General features: G+C 46.8%; 1 protein-coding gene across 1 annotated transcript in view; it reads left to right on the top strand.

Annotated features, from left to right (window-relative positions):
* The window catches only part of LOC147124270 (A disintegrin and metalloproteinase with thrombospondin motifs 19-like), a 719,202-nt gene that overhangs the window by 496,730 nt on the left and 204,581 nt on the right, over positions 1 to 17,891 (top strand). The window contains exon 15 of the mRNA XM_085984458.1: positions 16,038 to 16,158. Within this exon, the coding sequence (XP_085840584.1) occupies positions 16,038 to 16,158 (121 nt within the window). The remainder of the gene's footprint in view (positions 1 to 16,037; positions 16,159 to 17,891) is intronic.

The following is a 17,891-nucleotide window of genomic DNA, read 5'->3' on the forward strand; positions in this document are numbered from 1 at the left end:
ACTTATTCCTTTTTTTAACTAAAAAACAAGCCAATAAAGTTACATAGGATTAGGTGCTCACCTTAGATATCACTATTTGCAAAGTACACCAGGAACATCCAAGAAGCAAAGTGAGAAAGGAAACCAGGCAGAACTTTTGCACCTGACTTGTATAAGGCAATTGAAGTGGACTGTGGAGACAGAGCAAGAATCAATTAGAGGGGTCTTCTTTTGGTTAGACCCAATTAACTGTAACTTAATAAAACTTTAAATAAAACTTAACAAAATTAAATTAAAATTTGGTTTAATTAGAGGGGTGATTCTGTGCTCCCAACAGGGATTGGCCAATTGTGTTTGTGAAAGTACTGAAGGGTAAAGTAAGAAGGTTTATCAAATAGGAACGAGCTTACTGGGCCTCTTTCCTCCTCCTGTTCCTAAATATTGTCATGATTTTATTTAAAAGAAAGGCTTCTGTGCTTTTAGCACATTTGGCAATCGCTAGCCTTACAGATAATTTCCTTTCACACTCTTCACCCTGATCGCTGCATTTGATTATGTTAGTCGGGAGGTAAGGAACAGGTTCAAATTGAAGTAATGCCTGTAGACAAGTTGTTAGAAATGAAACTTGTACCATTGTAACTTGCTAAAATATTTTGTTAAATACTGATTTTTGTTTATAGCCATTTCCTGCAGTGATTGTAGAGCAAGCTCTGTACTGTATGATGGGTTATTTTGGTGGGTAGATAAGCTGAAATTTTAAAGCAAATTGCCATAGGACAGACTGATGAGCAACTGGTAGGCCTTTGCAATTGCCCTTCTGTAAACACTAACTAAGATGTTACCCAGGGTGACCCCACCCTCAAATGTTCCCTCCTTCCATCTAGGTTAGCACCAAGCTTTCACTTGTCCTTTACTTTTAAGTGCCTTTTTCCTTTTAGTTTGTTTTTAGAAATTCTCAATGATAAAACTATTATATTATATTTAACAAATCAAACTTAATGGTAAAACACTCTATAGATTTTTAAGTGATATAAGAAGCCAATTTTAAATCTTTTTTTATGTTGAGTTTGAATTTCTCTCTTGCTTTGGTTTAGAAAAGATCTTTGTGTAAATGGAAGTTGGGTGGGCAGGTGGCCCGCCTCTTATGATGCAAGAGTACAAATTGAGCAACCACAAAACAAGAAATGTTGACAGAATTTGAAACTGTTAACAGATTGTGTAATACAGATACTGGCAGAACTAAAAAAGTTAAGTGGGTTGGAGACAATTGAATTAAAGTTGAGCAGATAGCATTACTTTTCCTATTGGTGCAGTAGACAATTTGAGATAAATCTACGAGATTACCAAAAATATATGTTCACGTGTAAATGGAGTACATAGAACAACAGTGTCTCCTAAAAGGACATTTTGTTCATTGGTCTAATCAGTGTCACATATAGCATGTTTCAACAAGATGATGAGGATGGATTTTACAGGTAACAACATTATGAGTATCTTAAGTACTGTAATACAATCTCCAGCCCTATTCAGGTATGCAAGTCAGGTTTGTTGTGTAGTTGTATTCAGTACAAACTTTCTCTCAGCATTTGCAGTAAAAATTTCAGAATATTTTGCTGATGACAGTAAGTTTAAGTAACCGCTACAATTTAAAGGACATTTACAAAGACAGGCTAAGTGAGTGGGCAGAAATTTGGCAGATGGAATATAATGTTGGAAAGTGTGAGGTTATGCACTTTGGCAGAAAAAATCAAAGAGCAAGTTATTATCTAAATGGAAAGAAACTGCAAAGTGCTACAGTACAAAGGGATCTGGGGGTCCTGGTGCATGAAACACAGAAGGTTAGTATGCAGGTACAGCAGGTGATCAGGAAGGCCAATGGAATCTTGGCTTTTATTGCAAGGGGGATGGAGTATAAAAGCAGGGAAGTCTTGCTTCAGTTATACAAATGTAAGAAGTCACACAACACCAGGTTATAGTCCAACAGCTTTATTTGAAATCACAAGCTTTCAGAGCGCTGCTCCTTCTTCAGGTGAAGTGGAGAAATGCATAAAGACACAGCTTATATAGTCAGATAATCATGTCAGATGTTTACAGGTAACCTTTCCAACTGCCATTTATCACACCTCGGCAGAGAGATAATCACAGCAGTCAAAGGTGTGAATGGTGTCCAAACAGGTCAGTCAGGGAAACATTACATCAAAGAACAATGAGGTGGGGTCACAAGGGGTCAAATATTGCAGATGCTGGGGTCTGTATGAAAAACAAAAAAACAGACAAAAAACATTTTTTTTGGCTGGAAATCACAGCAGGTCCGGCCGCATCTGTGTAGAGAGAACAAGCCAATGTCGACTCGAGTCTGGATGACCCTGCATCAGGTGGGGTTACATGTAGCGTGACATGAACCCAAGATCTCGGTTGAGGCCGTCCTCATGGGTGCGGAACTTGGCTATCAGTTTCTGCTCGACGATTTTGCGTTGTCGTGTGTCTCGAAGGCCACCTTGGAGAATGCTTACCCGAAGATCGGAGGCTGAATGTCCTTGACTGCTGAAGTGTTCCCCGACTGGGAGGGAACACTCCTGCCTGGTGATTGTTGCGCGGTGTCCGTTCATCCGTTGTCGCAGTGTCTGCATGGTCTCGCCGATGTACCATGCTCCGGGGCATCCTTTCCTGCAACGTATGAGGTAGACAACGTTGGCCGAGTCACATGAGTATGTACCATGTACCTGGTGGGTGGTGTCCTCACGTGTGATGATGGTATCTGTGTTGATGATCTGGCATGTCTTGCAGAGGTTGCTGTGGCAGGGTTGTGTGGTGTCGTGGTCGCTGTTCTCCTGAAAGCTGGGTAATTTGCTGCGAACGATGGTCTGTTTGAGGTTAGGCGGCTGTTTGAAAGCGAGTAGTGGAGGCGTGGGGATGGCCTTAGTGAGGTGTTCGTCGTCATCGATGACATGTTGAAGGCTGCGAAGAACATGGCGTAGTTTCTCCGCTCCGGGGAAGTACTGGACGACGAAGGGTACTCTGTTGGTTGTGTCCCGTGTTTGTCTTCCGAGGAGGTCTATGCGATTTTTCGCTGTGGCCCGTCGGAACTGTTGATCGACGAGTCGAGCGTCATATCCCGTTCTTACAAGGGCGTCTTTCAGTGTCTGTAGGTGTCCATCGCGTTCCTCCTCGTCTGAGCAGATCCTGTGTATTCGCAGGGCTTGTCCATAGGGGATGGCTTCTTTAACGTGGTTAGGGTGGAAGCTGGAGAAGTGAAGCATTGTGAGGTTGTCCGTGGGCTTGCGGTAGAGTGAAGTGCTGAGGTGTCCGTCTTTGATGGAGATTCGTGTGTCCAGGAATGAGACTGATTCTGAGGAGTAGTCCATGGTGAGTTTGATGGTGGGATGGAACTTGTTGATGTTATCGTGTAGTCTTTTCAGTGATTCTTCGCCGTGGGTCCATAGGAAGAAAATGTCGTCGATGTATCTGGTGTATAGCGTTGGTTGGAGATCCTGTGCAGCGAAGAAGTCTTGCTCGAACTTGTGCATGAAGATGTTTGCGTATTGGGGTGCGAATTTGGTCCCCATGGCTGTTCCGTGTGTTTGGGTAAAGAACTGGTTGTCGAAGGTGAAGACATTGTGGTCAAGGATGAAGCGGATGAGTTGTAGGATGGCGTCTGGAGATTGGCTGTTGTTGGTGTTGAGTACTGAGGCTGTCGCAGCGATGCCGCCATCGTGGGGGATACTGGTGTAGAGTGCCGAGACGTCCATCGTGGCGAGGAGTGTTCCTGGTTCAACTGGTCCGTGGGTGCTGAGCTTCTGTAAGAAGTCTGTAGTGTCGCGACAGAAGCTGGGGGTTCCCTGTACGATGGGTTTCAGGATGCCCTCGACATATCCAGAGAGGTTCTCACACAGGGTTCCGTTGCCTGATGCGATAGGACGTCCAGGTGTGTTGGCTTTGTGTATCTTTGGGACGCAGTAGAAGTCTCCCACGCGGGGAGTACGTGGGATGAGAGCATGTAGGATGCTTTGAAGGTCTGGATCGAAGGTTTTGATCAGTCTGTTGCGTTGGCGGGTGTGTTCTTTGGTCGGATCTGCGGGCAACTGGACAACCAGGAACACTACAGACAGTTACCCGCAGATCCGACCAAAGAACACACCCGCCAACGCAACAGACTGATCAAAACCTTCGATCCAGACCTTCAAAGCATCCTACATGCTCTCATCCCACGTACTCCCCGCGTGGGAGACTTCTACTGCGTCCCAAAGATACACAAAGCCAACACACCTGGACGTCCTATCGCATCAGGCAACGGAACCCTGTGTGAGAACCTCTCTGGATATGTCGAGGGCATCCTGAAACCCATCGTACAGGGAACCCCCAGCTTCTGTCGCGACACTACAGACTTCTTACAAAAGCTCAGCACCCACGGACCAGTTGAACCAGGAACACTCCTCGCCACAATGGACGTCTCGGCACTCTACACCAGTATCCCCCACGATGGCGGCATCGCTGCGACAGCCTCAGTACTCAACACCAACAACAGCCAATCTCCAGACGCCATCCTACAACTCATCCGCTTCATCCTTGACCACAATGTCTTCACCTTCGACAACCAGTTCTTTACCCAAACACACGGAACAGCCATGGGGACCAAATTCGCACCCCAATACGCAAACATCTTCATGCACAAGTTCGAGCAAGACTTCTTCGCTGCACAGGATCTCCAACCAACGCTATACACCAGATACATCGACGACATTTTCTTCCTATGGACCCACGGCGAAGAATCACTGAAAAGACTACACGATAACATCAACAAGTTCCATCCCACCATCAAACTCACCATGGACTACTCCTCCGAATCAGTCTCATTCCTGGACACACGAATCTCCATCAAAGACGGACACCTCAGCACTTCACTCTACCGCAAGCCCACGGACAACCTCACGATGCTTCACTTCTCCAGCTTCCACCCTAACCACGTTAAAGAAGCCATCCCCTATGGACAAGCCCTGCGAATACACAGGATCTGCTCAGACGAGGAGGAACGCGATGGATACCTACAGACACTGAAAGATGCCCTTGTAAGAACGGGATATGACGCTCGACTCGTCGATCGACAGTTCCGACGGGCCACAGCGAAAAATCGCATAGACCTCCTCGGAAGACAAACACGGGACACAACCAACAGAGTACCCTTCGTCATCCAGTACTTCCCCGGAGCGGAGAAACTACGCCATGTTCTTCGCAGCCTTCAACATGTCATCGATGACGACGAACACCTCGCTAAGGCCATCCCCACGCCTCCACTACTCGCTTTCAAACAGCCGCCTAACCTCAAACAGACCATCGTTCGCAGCAAATTACCCAGCTTTCAGGAGAACAGCGACCACGACACCACACAACCCTGCCACAGCAACCTCTGCAAGACATGCCAGATCATCAACACAGGTACCATCATCACACGTGAGGACACCACCCACCAGGTACATGGTAGATGCTCATGTGACTCGGCCAACGTTGTCTACCTCATACAGAATCACAGAAACCCCACAGTGCAGATCGAGGCCATTTCGGCCCATCGAGCCCATCGAGCCCATCGATCCCACCCAATCCCCGTAACCCCTACATACGTTGCAGGAAAGGATGCCCCGGAGCATGGTACATCGGCGAGACCATGCAGACACTGCGACAACGGATGAACGGACACCGCGCAACAATCACCAGGCAGGAGTGTTCCCTCCCAGTCGGGGAACACTTCAGCAGTCAAGGACATTCAGCCTCCGATCTTCGGGTAAGCATTCTCCAAGGTGGCCTTCGAGACACACGACAACGCAAAATCGTCGAGCAGAAACTGATAGCCAAGTTCCGCACCCATGAGGACGGCCTCAACCGAGATCTTGGGTTCATGTCACGCTACATGTAACCCCACCTGATGCAGGGTCATCCAGACTCGAGTCGACATTGGCTTGTTCTCTCTACACAGATGCGGCTGGACCTGCTGTGATTTCCAGCCAAAAAAAATGTTTTTTGTCTTTTTTTGTTTTTCATACAGACCCCAGCATCTGCAATATTTGACCCCTTGTGACCCCACCTCATTGTTCTTTGATGTAATGTTTCCCTGACTGACCTGTTTGGACACCATTCACACCTTTGACTGCTGTGATTATCTCTCTGCCGAGGTGTGATAAATGGCAGTTGGAAAGGTTACCTGTAAACATCTGACATGATTCTCTGACTATATAAGCTGTGTCTTTATGCATTTCTCCACTTCACCTGAAGAAGGAGCAGTGCTCCGAAAGCTTGTGATTTCAAATAAAGCTGTTGGACTATAACCTGGTGTTGTGTGACTTCTTACATTTGTCCACCCCAGTCCAACTCCGGCATCTCCACTTCAGTTATACAGGGTACTGGTGAGGCCACACCTGAAATACTGCGTACGGTTTTGGCTTCCATATTTAAGAAAAGATATACTTGCTCTCGAGGCAGTTCAGAGAAGGTTCACTCGGTTGATTCCGGAGATGAGGGGGTTGACTTATGAGGAAAGGTTGAGTAGGTTGGGCCTCTACTCATTGGAATTCAGAAGAATGAGAGGCGATCTTATCAAAACATATAAGATTGTGAGGGGGCTTGATCGGGTGGATGCGGGGAGGATGTTTCCACTGATGGGTGAGACTAGAACTAGGGGGCATAATCTTAGAATAAGGGGCTGCCGTTTCAAAACAGATGAGGAGAAACTTCTTCACTCAGAGGGTAGTAAATCTATGGAATTTGCTACCTCAGAGAGCTGTGGAAGCTGCGACATTAAATAAATTTAAAACGGAGATAGACAGTTTCCTAGCTGATAAGAGAATTAGGGGTTACGGGGAGCGGGCAGGGAAGTGGACGTGAGTCTAGGTTCGGATCAGCCATGATCCTATTGAATGGCGGAGCAGGCCCGAGGGGCCGTATGGCCTACTCCTGCTCCTACTTCTTATGTTCTTATGTACATGGTCCAGGGATTCATTGGGCCAACATTTGCAATCGGAGGCTTCCGCGGGCGGACGTCTCCGACTTCCAAAATGTGTACGAAAGTACCTGGTGGCCCGGGTGGAATGGCGGCTTGTGATCCTGGGCCTCTCCGGGTACGCGCGGGCAGAGCCCCACATATCCCAGGGGCGCAAGCGGTTCATAGGCGCTCCTGTGGTCACGTGGGCTGGCCCAACCAATGGAAGAAGGGAATCCCCATTCATACTTTACACAGTTCTGTACGTACAGAACTGTCAAAAGTATTAATGGGGATCACCTTAAAAAAAAAAATACACCAACACATTAAATCCTTTTTTTTTTAAACATTACGGGGGAGAAATTCGGTTGTTAGCGCCACCGATTAACGCCTAAAGAGGCCGAGAAGTGGGGTGCTAGCCAATTTCCGGGCGGGCGCAAGGCGCCTAGTGCCTTGCCCCACATTGAGCATGCATTTAGCGCTGGCGCTAAATCTTAGCGCCCGCTCATGGGCGCAGGCTGATTATGACGGCATTTGAGTGTGCAACGCCTTTTAGGCGCCCCGGACCGGAAATTCAGTGGCACCCCCCTCCGTAGCGCCTGGCGCTAATAGTGACAGCTTATGTGGTACCTTGAGGTGGCCATAGATGGAGACGGACACCGGTTAACTCCTTAACATGGTTTAATCAACACTTGCACATAATAGCTTCTGCCATGAGGCAGCCAAAACAAAGAGTACAACCAGTACAGATCAGACTTAACTCAGGAGAGCAATTGCCACAGCACCACCTGGCGGATCAGGTTACTCATAACCTCCCAGGTTACTACATTCCTCCCCCCTTAAGATTGCCGTATGCAATTCTTAAACAATAACCCTTACTAGGTACTACATTTTAATTAACCAGTATGCTCTGACCATGGTTAACCCCTGACTAATTTAACAGGTTTGTATAAGTCTTTCTGGTTGCTTGCGAATCCTTTGTGAATGTCTTAATTCCACTTGTGGTGGATTCTCAGATTCATTCGCACTTGAGATTGGAGTAGTCTCTGATGTTGGTTTTACTCTGTCCCGCTGTGGCCTGGCAGTACCAGTGTCCACTGGCACCTTATAAGCCGTGCTGGGTCCTGGAACAGCCTCCTCTACTGCCCTTTGTTCCATCTGAGGCAGTTCCCCCTGCTGCCGGCTGAAAAGCTGATCCACATGCCGACAAACCCCTCGACCATCCCCTAGTAACACGGAGTATGACACAGGTCCTGTAATGTCCTGGATTAGTCCTGGTATCCATTTCGGTCCATAACCGAAGTTCCGGGTGTACACAGAGTCCCCTATGGCGAAATGGCGAGCTTTAGTATGTTTGTCATGGTACGCTTTTTGGTTTGTTTGTTTTGTCTCAACCTTGCTTTTGAGATCTGGGTGTATCAGGTCTAACGTGCACCACAACTTTCTCCCCATCATCAACTCAGCCGGAGAAAGCCCCGTGGTAGCTTGGGGTGTTATACGATAACTAAACAAGGCTCTATTGAGCTTGGTCTCCAGGGTGTCACCTGAGCTCTTCCTCATGAGCTCCTTAAAAGTCTGCACGGCTCGCTCAGCTAACCCATTTGAGGCTGGGTGATATGGAGCCGAGGTGACATGTGTAATTCCATTCCTTACCATGAATTCTTTGCTCCCTTCACTAACAAAACACTGTGCATTGTCGGATACAATCATTTCTGGAATACCATGCGTGCTGAAGCTGTTCCTGAGACAATTCAGTGTGGCATCAGGCATTGCAGAGCTCACTGGATAAACGTCGATCCACTTTGAGTGAGCGTCAACCAGCACCAAAAACATTTTGCCCATAAAAGGTCCCGCATAGTCTATGTGAATTCTCCTCCAGGGTTTGCTGGGCCACTCCCAGGGATGAAGTGGTGCCACCGGCAGGTGCTTTCCTCTGTTCCTGACATATAGTGCATGACTTTACCTTTGACTCAATTTCAGCATCCAAGTTAGGCCACCACAGGTAGCTCCTAGCCAGTCCTTTCATTCTAGTCATTCCTGGGTGCGATTGATGCAACTGTTCCATCAAAGTAGAGCGTCCCCGCTCTGGGACTATGACGCGTGCTCCCCATAGCACACATCCATCTTGGACACTGAGCTCGTGCTGTTTCTGTCTGTACGGCGCGAACTCCGGTCCCTCACGGTGATCTGGCCAGCCTTTCAACACATACTCACGGACCCTTGACAGAACGGGGTCCTTGGCTGTCCAGCCCTGGATTTGCGCTGAAGTCATCAGGGGACTGATCTCCTGATCCAGCATCAGGACGTGCTCCTCAGGGGAAGTACTGCGAGGAGATTTTGAGAGGGGCAGGCGGCTGAGAGCATCCGCGTTCCCGTTTTCCTTGCCAGCTCTGTACGTGATCACATATTCATAGGCTCTTAATATAATGGCCAACCCCTCTTTATCAAGCTGTGAATAGTTCTTTTCCGCAGCTGTAAGCGTGCGTGAAACAAACCCGATGGGCCTTTCCGCTCCATCTGGCATGCGGTGGGCCAACACTGCCCCCACTCCATAGGGTGATGCGTCGCAGGACATTATCAGCTCCTTCTTCTCGTCGTAATGCACTAACACCCTGCTGGACTGAAGTAGCTCCTTTGACTGCTGAAACGCTTTCGCTTGCTCTGGCCCCCAACGCCATGGCTCCTCCTTTCTCAGCAGTTTGTGCAGGGGTGCCAGCAGCATCGATAAGTTTGGAAGAAACCAGTTATAATAATTCAGGAGCCCTAGATAGGCTTTCAGTTCAGTCACTGAGGTGGGTGCCGGTGCATCCTGCACTGCCCGCACTTTCCCTGGTAATGGATGGAGGCCTGTGGCATCCACCCGATGTCCCAGGAATGTAACTTCCTTCTCCATGAAACTACACTTACTCCGTTTCAGGCGTAGCCCCGCCTCTTCCAGCCGCTGTAGCACTTTGTCCAGTGTTTTTAAGTGATCCTGATCATCACTTCCCGTTAGCAGAATATCATCTAAGTACACGGCCACCTTTGGAATGCCCTGCAGAATGCCCTCCATAGTCCGTTGGAATATTGCTGGGCTAGAACTGACACCAAATGGTAACCTGGCATACGTGAACAGCCCCTTGTGCGTGTTCACCGTGACAAACTTTTTTGATTCTTCATCTAGCAATATCTGCTGATACGCATGACTCATGTCCAGTTTGCTGAATCTTTCTCCCCCAGCGAGCGATGTTAACATGTCCTCCATTCTCGGAATGGGGTACTGTTCCAGTGATGATACTCTGTTCACTGTTAACTTATAGTCACCACACACCCTTACGTTACCATCGGGCTTCAATACCGGGACTATTGGTGCCGCCCAGTCTGAAAATTTCACTGGTTCTATTACTTTGTCCCTTAGCAGGCGATCTAGTTCCGCCTCAACCTTGGTTTTCATTGCAAAAGGTACCGACCTTGGTTCAAAGAAACGAGGCGTGGCATCACTGGCTACATGAACCTTGGCTGTGGCTCCCCTTAAGGTGCCCAGTTCGTCCTTGAACACTAACTCATGCTTCATCAGCACTTCTTGCAGTGTCTCTGTACTGTCCTCCATTTTATTCATTGCCTGCCAGTACACACTCAACTCACTGATCCACCCTCGCCCTAACAGGCTTGGCCCTGACCCTGCTACCACTACCACCGTAAGCTCTTTGGTGACTCCTTTGTGTTCCACTTGTACTTCGGCCGCCCCCAAAATGTCCACCTTCTGTCCTGTGTAGGTTTTGAGACTAATGGGGCATGTACCTAGCTCTGGTACTTTTGCTTCCCCCCATAGCTTGGTGTACTCAGTCTGCGACATTATGGTTACACTACATCCGGTGTCAGTCTCAAACTTTACTTGACCTCCGTTCACTATCAAATACTGAGTGAGAGGGGGTACGTTGGGCCTTGAAGTGTCTATGCTGTATACAGTGAAAACCTCCTCACTAGACTCTTCCTCCTCTTGTATGTAATTTGCCCGCTTTGTGTACTTCTCCCTCCCCCCTTTTGCATGCTTTGCCCCTTTAGCACTGCTTCTCTCACTCACTGCCCTTTTACAGACTTTCTTTAAGTGCCCTATTTTTCCACAATTGTGGCACTTTGTCTTTGCAAACCTGCAGTCCTTTGCATAATGGCTCATCCCGACACATCGGTAGCAATCCCCAACCCCGACTGGTGGACTTTTCGCGCCAGCTTCCATCTTGAAAACAGCTTCTCCCACTGGTTTACTCCATTTCTCCTTGCTCATACTGTTTAAGTCCTTAATGTCCTTGTTAGCCATCTCCATGGCTTGTGCTTTTTTAAGTGCCATCTCAAACGTTAATCCTTCTTCTGACAGCAACCTTTGCTGTATACTGTCGTCGTTAACTCCACATACTAGTCTGTCCCTTAACATGACTGTGAGCACATTTCCAAAATTACAGTCCTGTGCGAGCTTCCGAAGCTCCTCCACATACTCAGTAACGCTTTCTTCCGGCCTCCTAATCCTCGAATTGAATTTCCATCTCTGTACTATTTCACTAGGTTTCGGATTGAAATGATTCTTTAGTAGACTCACCAACTCGTCAAAAGATTTTTCTCCTGGCCGCTCCGGGCTCAGCAGATTCCTCATCCGTGTATAGGTTTGCGCTCCCACACAACTCAGTAAAATGGCCCTTTTCTTTTCAGCACTGTCCACCTCGTTTGCCATAAAGAAATGGCTCAGTATTTCAATATACTCCTCCTAAGACTGCGACTTGCTGTCAAAAGGTGCCACGGAGCCTACCGTTCCTGCCATCCTTGGAGTCCAGTCACTTCAGCCAAAAAATCAAACTCCGTTTCGACTCCCGCGGCCTAGCCTCGTGCTTTTCCGACTAGTTTGCTAACCAACCCGAGCACCTCTTCCGAATACTCCAAAACTCTTCCTTCCTTTATTCTCGTCGCCATATGTGGTATCTTGAGGTGGCCATAGATGGAGACGGACACCGGTTAACTCCTTAACATGGGTTAATCAACACTTGCACATAAAAGCTTCTGCCATGAGGCAGCCAAAACAAAGAGTACAACCAGTACAGATCAGACTTAACTCAGGAGAGCAATTGCCACAGCACCACCTGGTGGATCAGGTTACTCATAACCTCCCAGGTTACTACAGCTTATCTGGACCTTACCAAGTCGCTCTCGGGCTGGAGGAGCGTTATTTAAAGGGGACTGGTGTGGTTTAAAAGCGGCAGCCATTTTTGGAGCACAACTTCCTCGAGAGCTACAAAGAGTTGCTGAGCTGCACACTGAGAGCCATTTGACCACTGAGCCAGCGCAGACAGACGATCTTCAGCCTTCTGACCATCACCTTGCTGTTGGTGAGCCTTGACAACGGGGAACCTTCCTGTGGGCACTTATTATGGGGGCTGCATTGGAGGGGAACGTCCTGCTGCTGAATCATCTGGAAAGGGCACTGAGACGCTGGGAGAGGGGGGCGCGCATGGCCAGACGGAGGAGGGCCAACAGACGTCGCCACAGCAGACCTTACGCTGGCAGGGTTTTCCGACAGCAGTTTTCCTACATGAACATGCCGGAGGAGCAGTGTGTCAGAAGGCTGCGATTTAGAAAGGAGGTGGTGACTGAGCTGTGCCAGCTGCTTCAGCCAGATCTGCAGCCTCAGATAAGGTGCAGGACATCTCTGTCGGTGGCTGAGAAGATGCCTGCTGGCCTGAACTTCTACGCGAGCGGCTCTTCTCAGGCTGCGCGTCAGAGGCTGATCAGAAGTAGCTTCTAGGACCCTCTCCAAGAACAGGAATGGAACTGGTCTGATACCCCTAAGTCTGTGAAGGGCAAGATGCATGTAAATAGCAGGCATGGCCATTGTAAATGAAGAAAGTGTTTCATTACACAAAACGTGGTTCCTTCAAACATGAGAAAGCTATGGCAACAGAAAGCAAAACTACTGTAATACACTGACACATAACTGACTCTCACACCCGGGAGACTGTCCAAAACATAAATCACATTCCGACCATCTTCCTTGGCCTTGATTCCACTGCGCCAACCAAAGCATCCAATGCCCCATCAGTGAGGCGTTCCGCCCTCTGCCTCACCTTTTCCATGTCTTGCTAGTCTGGTGCGCCACAGGTAGGCTCCCACCGCTTTGCAGGCCTACAAGGCAGTGAGTGTGTCTGGTGATGCCAATTGACCTGCCCCTTTAACAGCTGGCCGGCGCCAGTGTGTCTCAGAGAAAGTGATTATTGACAGCACCCTTGCTGCGCCCCGCCGCCGCGAAATTGGGTTGCGCCGCCGGGTTAGCGCCTTAGGAGTAGCGTGCAGCGCCTGATTTAGCGCCGCAATCACCTTTAGGGGCGCTGCAACCCAATATCACGCTAGGTGGCGCTAAATTGCGCCTGGCGTTAAAATTTGCGCATCGCCAGGACTAGCGCCCCAAACGCAGCTATACCGAATTTCTAGGCCTACATGTTTAAAATTAATTAAAATGGCATTTAATTAAATATTTTTTAAAAATAATAATTAAATGTTTTTACGGGGCTAAAAATAAACTTACCTTTTTGAAGAGTATTTTTAATTAATTTATAAATGAGTTATCAAATTTCAATTTTCTAATTTTTAAACTTTTAAGCTGGCATTATGCCTGCTTTTACCAGGCGTAAGAATTTGACAGTCATTCAGCAGGCGGAAGTTGTGCCAAAAGCTCAACTCTCCACCCGCAGAGGCACTTTTCTTGGGCATGCGGATAATCTGTCAAGAGAATTCATGACAGATCGCAAGTGCCGAGTTTCAGGGCATGCACTTCGCATGCCAGAAACCGGCACTTGCGCGGCCCCTGCGGGCGCGTACACACCTCGTACGGGTCGCAAAATACGGCCCATTGCTTTTTGTATAATATGCACATAAGCGGGTAGAGTTTCCGCTAGGTTGCACTGGGTTTTTCCAGCGCAAGCCAGCCAAACTAGTACCAAGAGATCGACGAATTTCAAGCGCAATTTACGTCTAGTGCAAATCGAGTTTCTGCAATCGTTTGCACTGGTTTAAAAATCATCGCACTGGAAGCTGGCCCCACCCACAAAACTGGCCACGCCCCATATCGAATTGATCATCATGCCAAGTTTCCATTAATTGCGCCCATTTGCGGCCCTTCGAGGAGGCTGTTAAAATTAAGCTTTTTTTAGGCGCAATTTTAAAAGTTTTTAAATATTAAGTATTGAATTTACTGAGAAACTGACTACTGCACACCAATGTAAATAGTAAATGGTTCTGTATAGTTTTTTTAAAGTTATTTTCAGTTATTTAAAATCGGGTTACTCACAGGTGGTGGACTGGACACTCTGGTTAGAAATGCTTATTTGCTGTGATAAACCCATTTTCAGCTGTATGAATAAAATTACACCAGGTTAACCCTCTTAAATATATCAAGGAGTATTTTTTAATGCAAGGGAACAAAGAAAAACAATTGCGTTCTCTTACGCTGCTCGATTGCATGGATTCATGGAAGGTTTAATGTTCGTGATTATGCAAATGAGTTTGGGCAGAAACTTGAACCATAACTTCACTTCGGAAAACGAGCACAATTTTGAGGGCAATTTGTGCCCAGATTGCTGATTGCACCCAAAACAGAAACTCTACCCCAAAGTATATAGCTCCCTCTATTACTTATGAAAAATATTTACATTTTGTTATAAATAAATGACATTTGGTTTGTGTCATTGTAAGCTATATGTACAGTGATTGTCTCTTTGCAGATTTTACTTAATTGATTAATGGTGGTGTAGGTAAATCCTGTTTAAATATTCACAAATTCCACCCTGCCCTTGCAGACAACTGCTGGCAGAAAAGTAGGAAAAAAGACACACTACTGCGCACATTCTGGATGCGCCTTCTGGCAACAGGTTCTAGAGGCTACAGGAGCCATATCTCCAGACCTGCCCTTTGCCAACTCGGCTTGCTGCCAATAGAATAAGGAGTCCTACAGCTTGCAAGCTTGAATAGTTCTGGCTTTTAGCAACACCCATCATAACAAATCTGGGCAGAGCTCCCATGGAACATTTGCCAGTCTGAGCAAATGATGTATGTGCTATTACAGCTGGAGCTCAGGAAAGCACTAGGAAATGAGGCATCCCTTTCCTCAGGCCCACTTCACCCAACCTGTTATCCACAAACCTCCACTGTTCAGTTCAGCAAAAGGAAACATGGGTCACATGACAAACATAAAGGTCTCAGCACCTCACCACTCAGATAAATACCCCCAAAAGCATACAATGTCCAAACCTCACCTACACCTTTTTTTGTTACTTGTTACACCTGTATTGAACTGTACTAATGTGCATCCTGATACATCTTCCCAACTCAAATGAAGTCTCTTGTTGAGGGAAGATCTTAACTCTGTCGATGCCCAGCACTATCCAATTGTATAGAATGGTGTAAAGCCCAATTTTAACTCAGGGCTGGAATTGGGCAGGCAGGGGCCAAGACAGGCGACAAACTATCCTGAGCTCGCCAGCTTGAGACCCAGGCAGGAAGCAGCAGATGGCTGTGGGTGGGAGCGGAATGTCAGGTGGCAGGAGGAATGGTCCCTGACACTCGGGTAATCCCGAGGCCTAAACTTTCCCTCTGGGGCCTGAAGGAGCACTTTTGGTCCTCCTGGCCCCACAAGAAGAGTAAAATAAAGTTTTAAAAGACTTAGCTGTTTGGACTTGTTTTGGCCCCAACTCTTCTCGCTCGGCTCACCTCATGTGAAAGCTACAATGGCCTCCCTGTTCAGGCCACTGGCTAAAATAAAGTAATCAGAGCCCAATTTGCATATTTTAAAAAGGGCCCTGCGTTTCCAGCATGTATCCTTCCCACCTGCTCAGAAGAGCAGGTTAAAATGGGAGACTGCGGGCAAGGAACAGGACCTCAGTGGGTAACTCTCCTGGGCGATTTTAACTGCCCGCTTGCCCAACTTCCACTGGGTAGGCAAGGTTAAATTCATCCCTAAAGATTCTCAATACATATGTCTGCAAGTGTCACAAAAACTGTAATGTGTCATGACCTAAGAACACAGGTAACGTATATGTAATTCAACAAAAATATGTTGTTCCATTTTTCACAGAAAATTGGTTGTGATGGCATATTAGGATCCTCAGCCAGAGAAGATCATTGTGGTGTGTGCAATGGGAATGGAAGATCATGTAAAGTCATCAAAGGAGACTTTAATCACACCAGAGGGGCAGGTATGTTGACTTATTCTGTGAACTTAAAATATGTCTGAACTATTTAGTGACTTGCTGCTGTGAATAAACATCATGGGGAAGATCTCTGTGTGTTTGGTGTAGTGAAATTGTATAAGTGCATATAAAGAACACATTTCCAATTTTCCACACCTCGCACATAGTAACTACAACTTGCATTTATATAGAGCTTTTAATGTAGTAAAACATCCCACGGTGCTTCACGAGTGTAATCTGCCAAAAATTGACACCAAACCAAAGAAGAGAACATTAGGACAGGTGGTCAAAGAGGTAGATTTTAAGGAGCATTGTAAAGGAGGAGAGAGAGGCGGAGAGGCAGAGGCAGATAGGGAGGGAATTCCAGAGCTTAGTGCCTAGACAACTGAAGACACGGCCAGCAAAGGTGGGAAGAAGGAAGTGGGGGATGGACAAGGGACCAGAGTTGGAGTGATAGAGTTCTTGGACGGTTGTAGGGCTCGAGGAGGTTACAGAGATATGGAGGGTTTTGAACACTAGGATGAGAATTTTAAAATCGAGGCTATGGTGGATGGGGAGTGATTAGGTCAGCGAGCACAGGGGTAATGGGAGAACTGGACTTGGTGTGAGTTAGGATACGGGCAGCAGAATTTTGAATGTGTTCAAGTTTATAGAGGGTGGAAGATGAGAGGCCAGCCACATGAGCATTGGAATAGTCGAGTCTGAAGGTAGCAAAAGCATAGATGAGCGTTTCAACAGCAGATGGGCTGAGGCAAAGGTGGAGATGGGCAATGTTATGGAGGTGGAAGTAGGCGATCTTTGTGCTGGAGCGGACATGGGGTCAGAAGCTTAGCTCAGGGTCAAATAGGACACCAAGGTTTCAAACTGTCTGTTTCAGCCTGAGACAGTGGCCAGAATGGAATCGGTGGCTCGGGAACGGAGCTTGTGGTGGGAGCGGAAGACACTGACTTTGGCCTTCCCAATGTTTAATTTGGAGAATATCTTCACTCCATGGCAAGTAAAAAAGTATTCTATTAAAAAGAATATTTAATTATATGGTATAGGGATTCAGATCAAAATTGTGATGGAAAGGATTCTGTATGCATGTTACTAATTTTCCAGTTTTGAGCTAACTGACTGGTATGAAGCACTTACAGCCAACCCACACTTTTACTTTTCTGTTTTCTACTAAATTGCGAACATCTATTGGAACCACACAGTCCACACTGTTTATGTACCATGGTAGAATCATCAATCCCACTGGCGTGCAACTCTGGGAGCAGATCCACAGTCCAAATGCTTGCATTCATGAAAATAACTTCTTCATCCAACAGAAATCATGAAAAAAATTGCAAACTTCAATAGTGCAACTGCTGGCATAACAGTTAGTAGAGAAGTCTTGATCATGAAGTAAGTGAAGTGTTGGCAACGATTTGTTTTACAGCGCGTTTTATACTTTCTGCTTACAGTATTATTTTACCAGAGCTTCAAGATATCATAATAACTGATACTATGAAAAAAACCTAAAAATAACTGAGGAACAAAATCCTAACTATTTAAGCAAGACTGGCAATTTTAAATGTGAGCATCATAATTATCAAAAATAGGACACCATTGATAAATTGGGATCAAGTTGCTCCTTCCCTATTGCAGCACAGTTATTTAGGAATGCCATAAGGAACTTTCTGTAAAGTTCAACTTATTGAATTGTCTTTGATCTAAGAGCAGTGTTTAATGCCATACTTTCTCAAACAACTTTG

Source organism: Somniosus microcephalus, chromosome 1 (genome assembly GCF_052327205.1).
Source record: "Somniosus microcephalus isolate GS21.2 chromosome 1, FLI_Smic_1.0, whole genome shotgun sequence".
Classification (NCBI taxonomy): domain Eukaryota; kingdom Metazoa; phylum Chordata; class Chondrichthyes; order Squaliformes; family Somniosidae; genus Somniosus; species Somniosus microcephalus.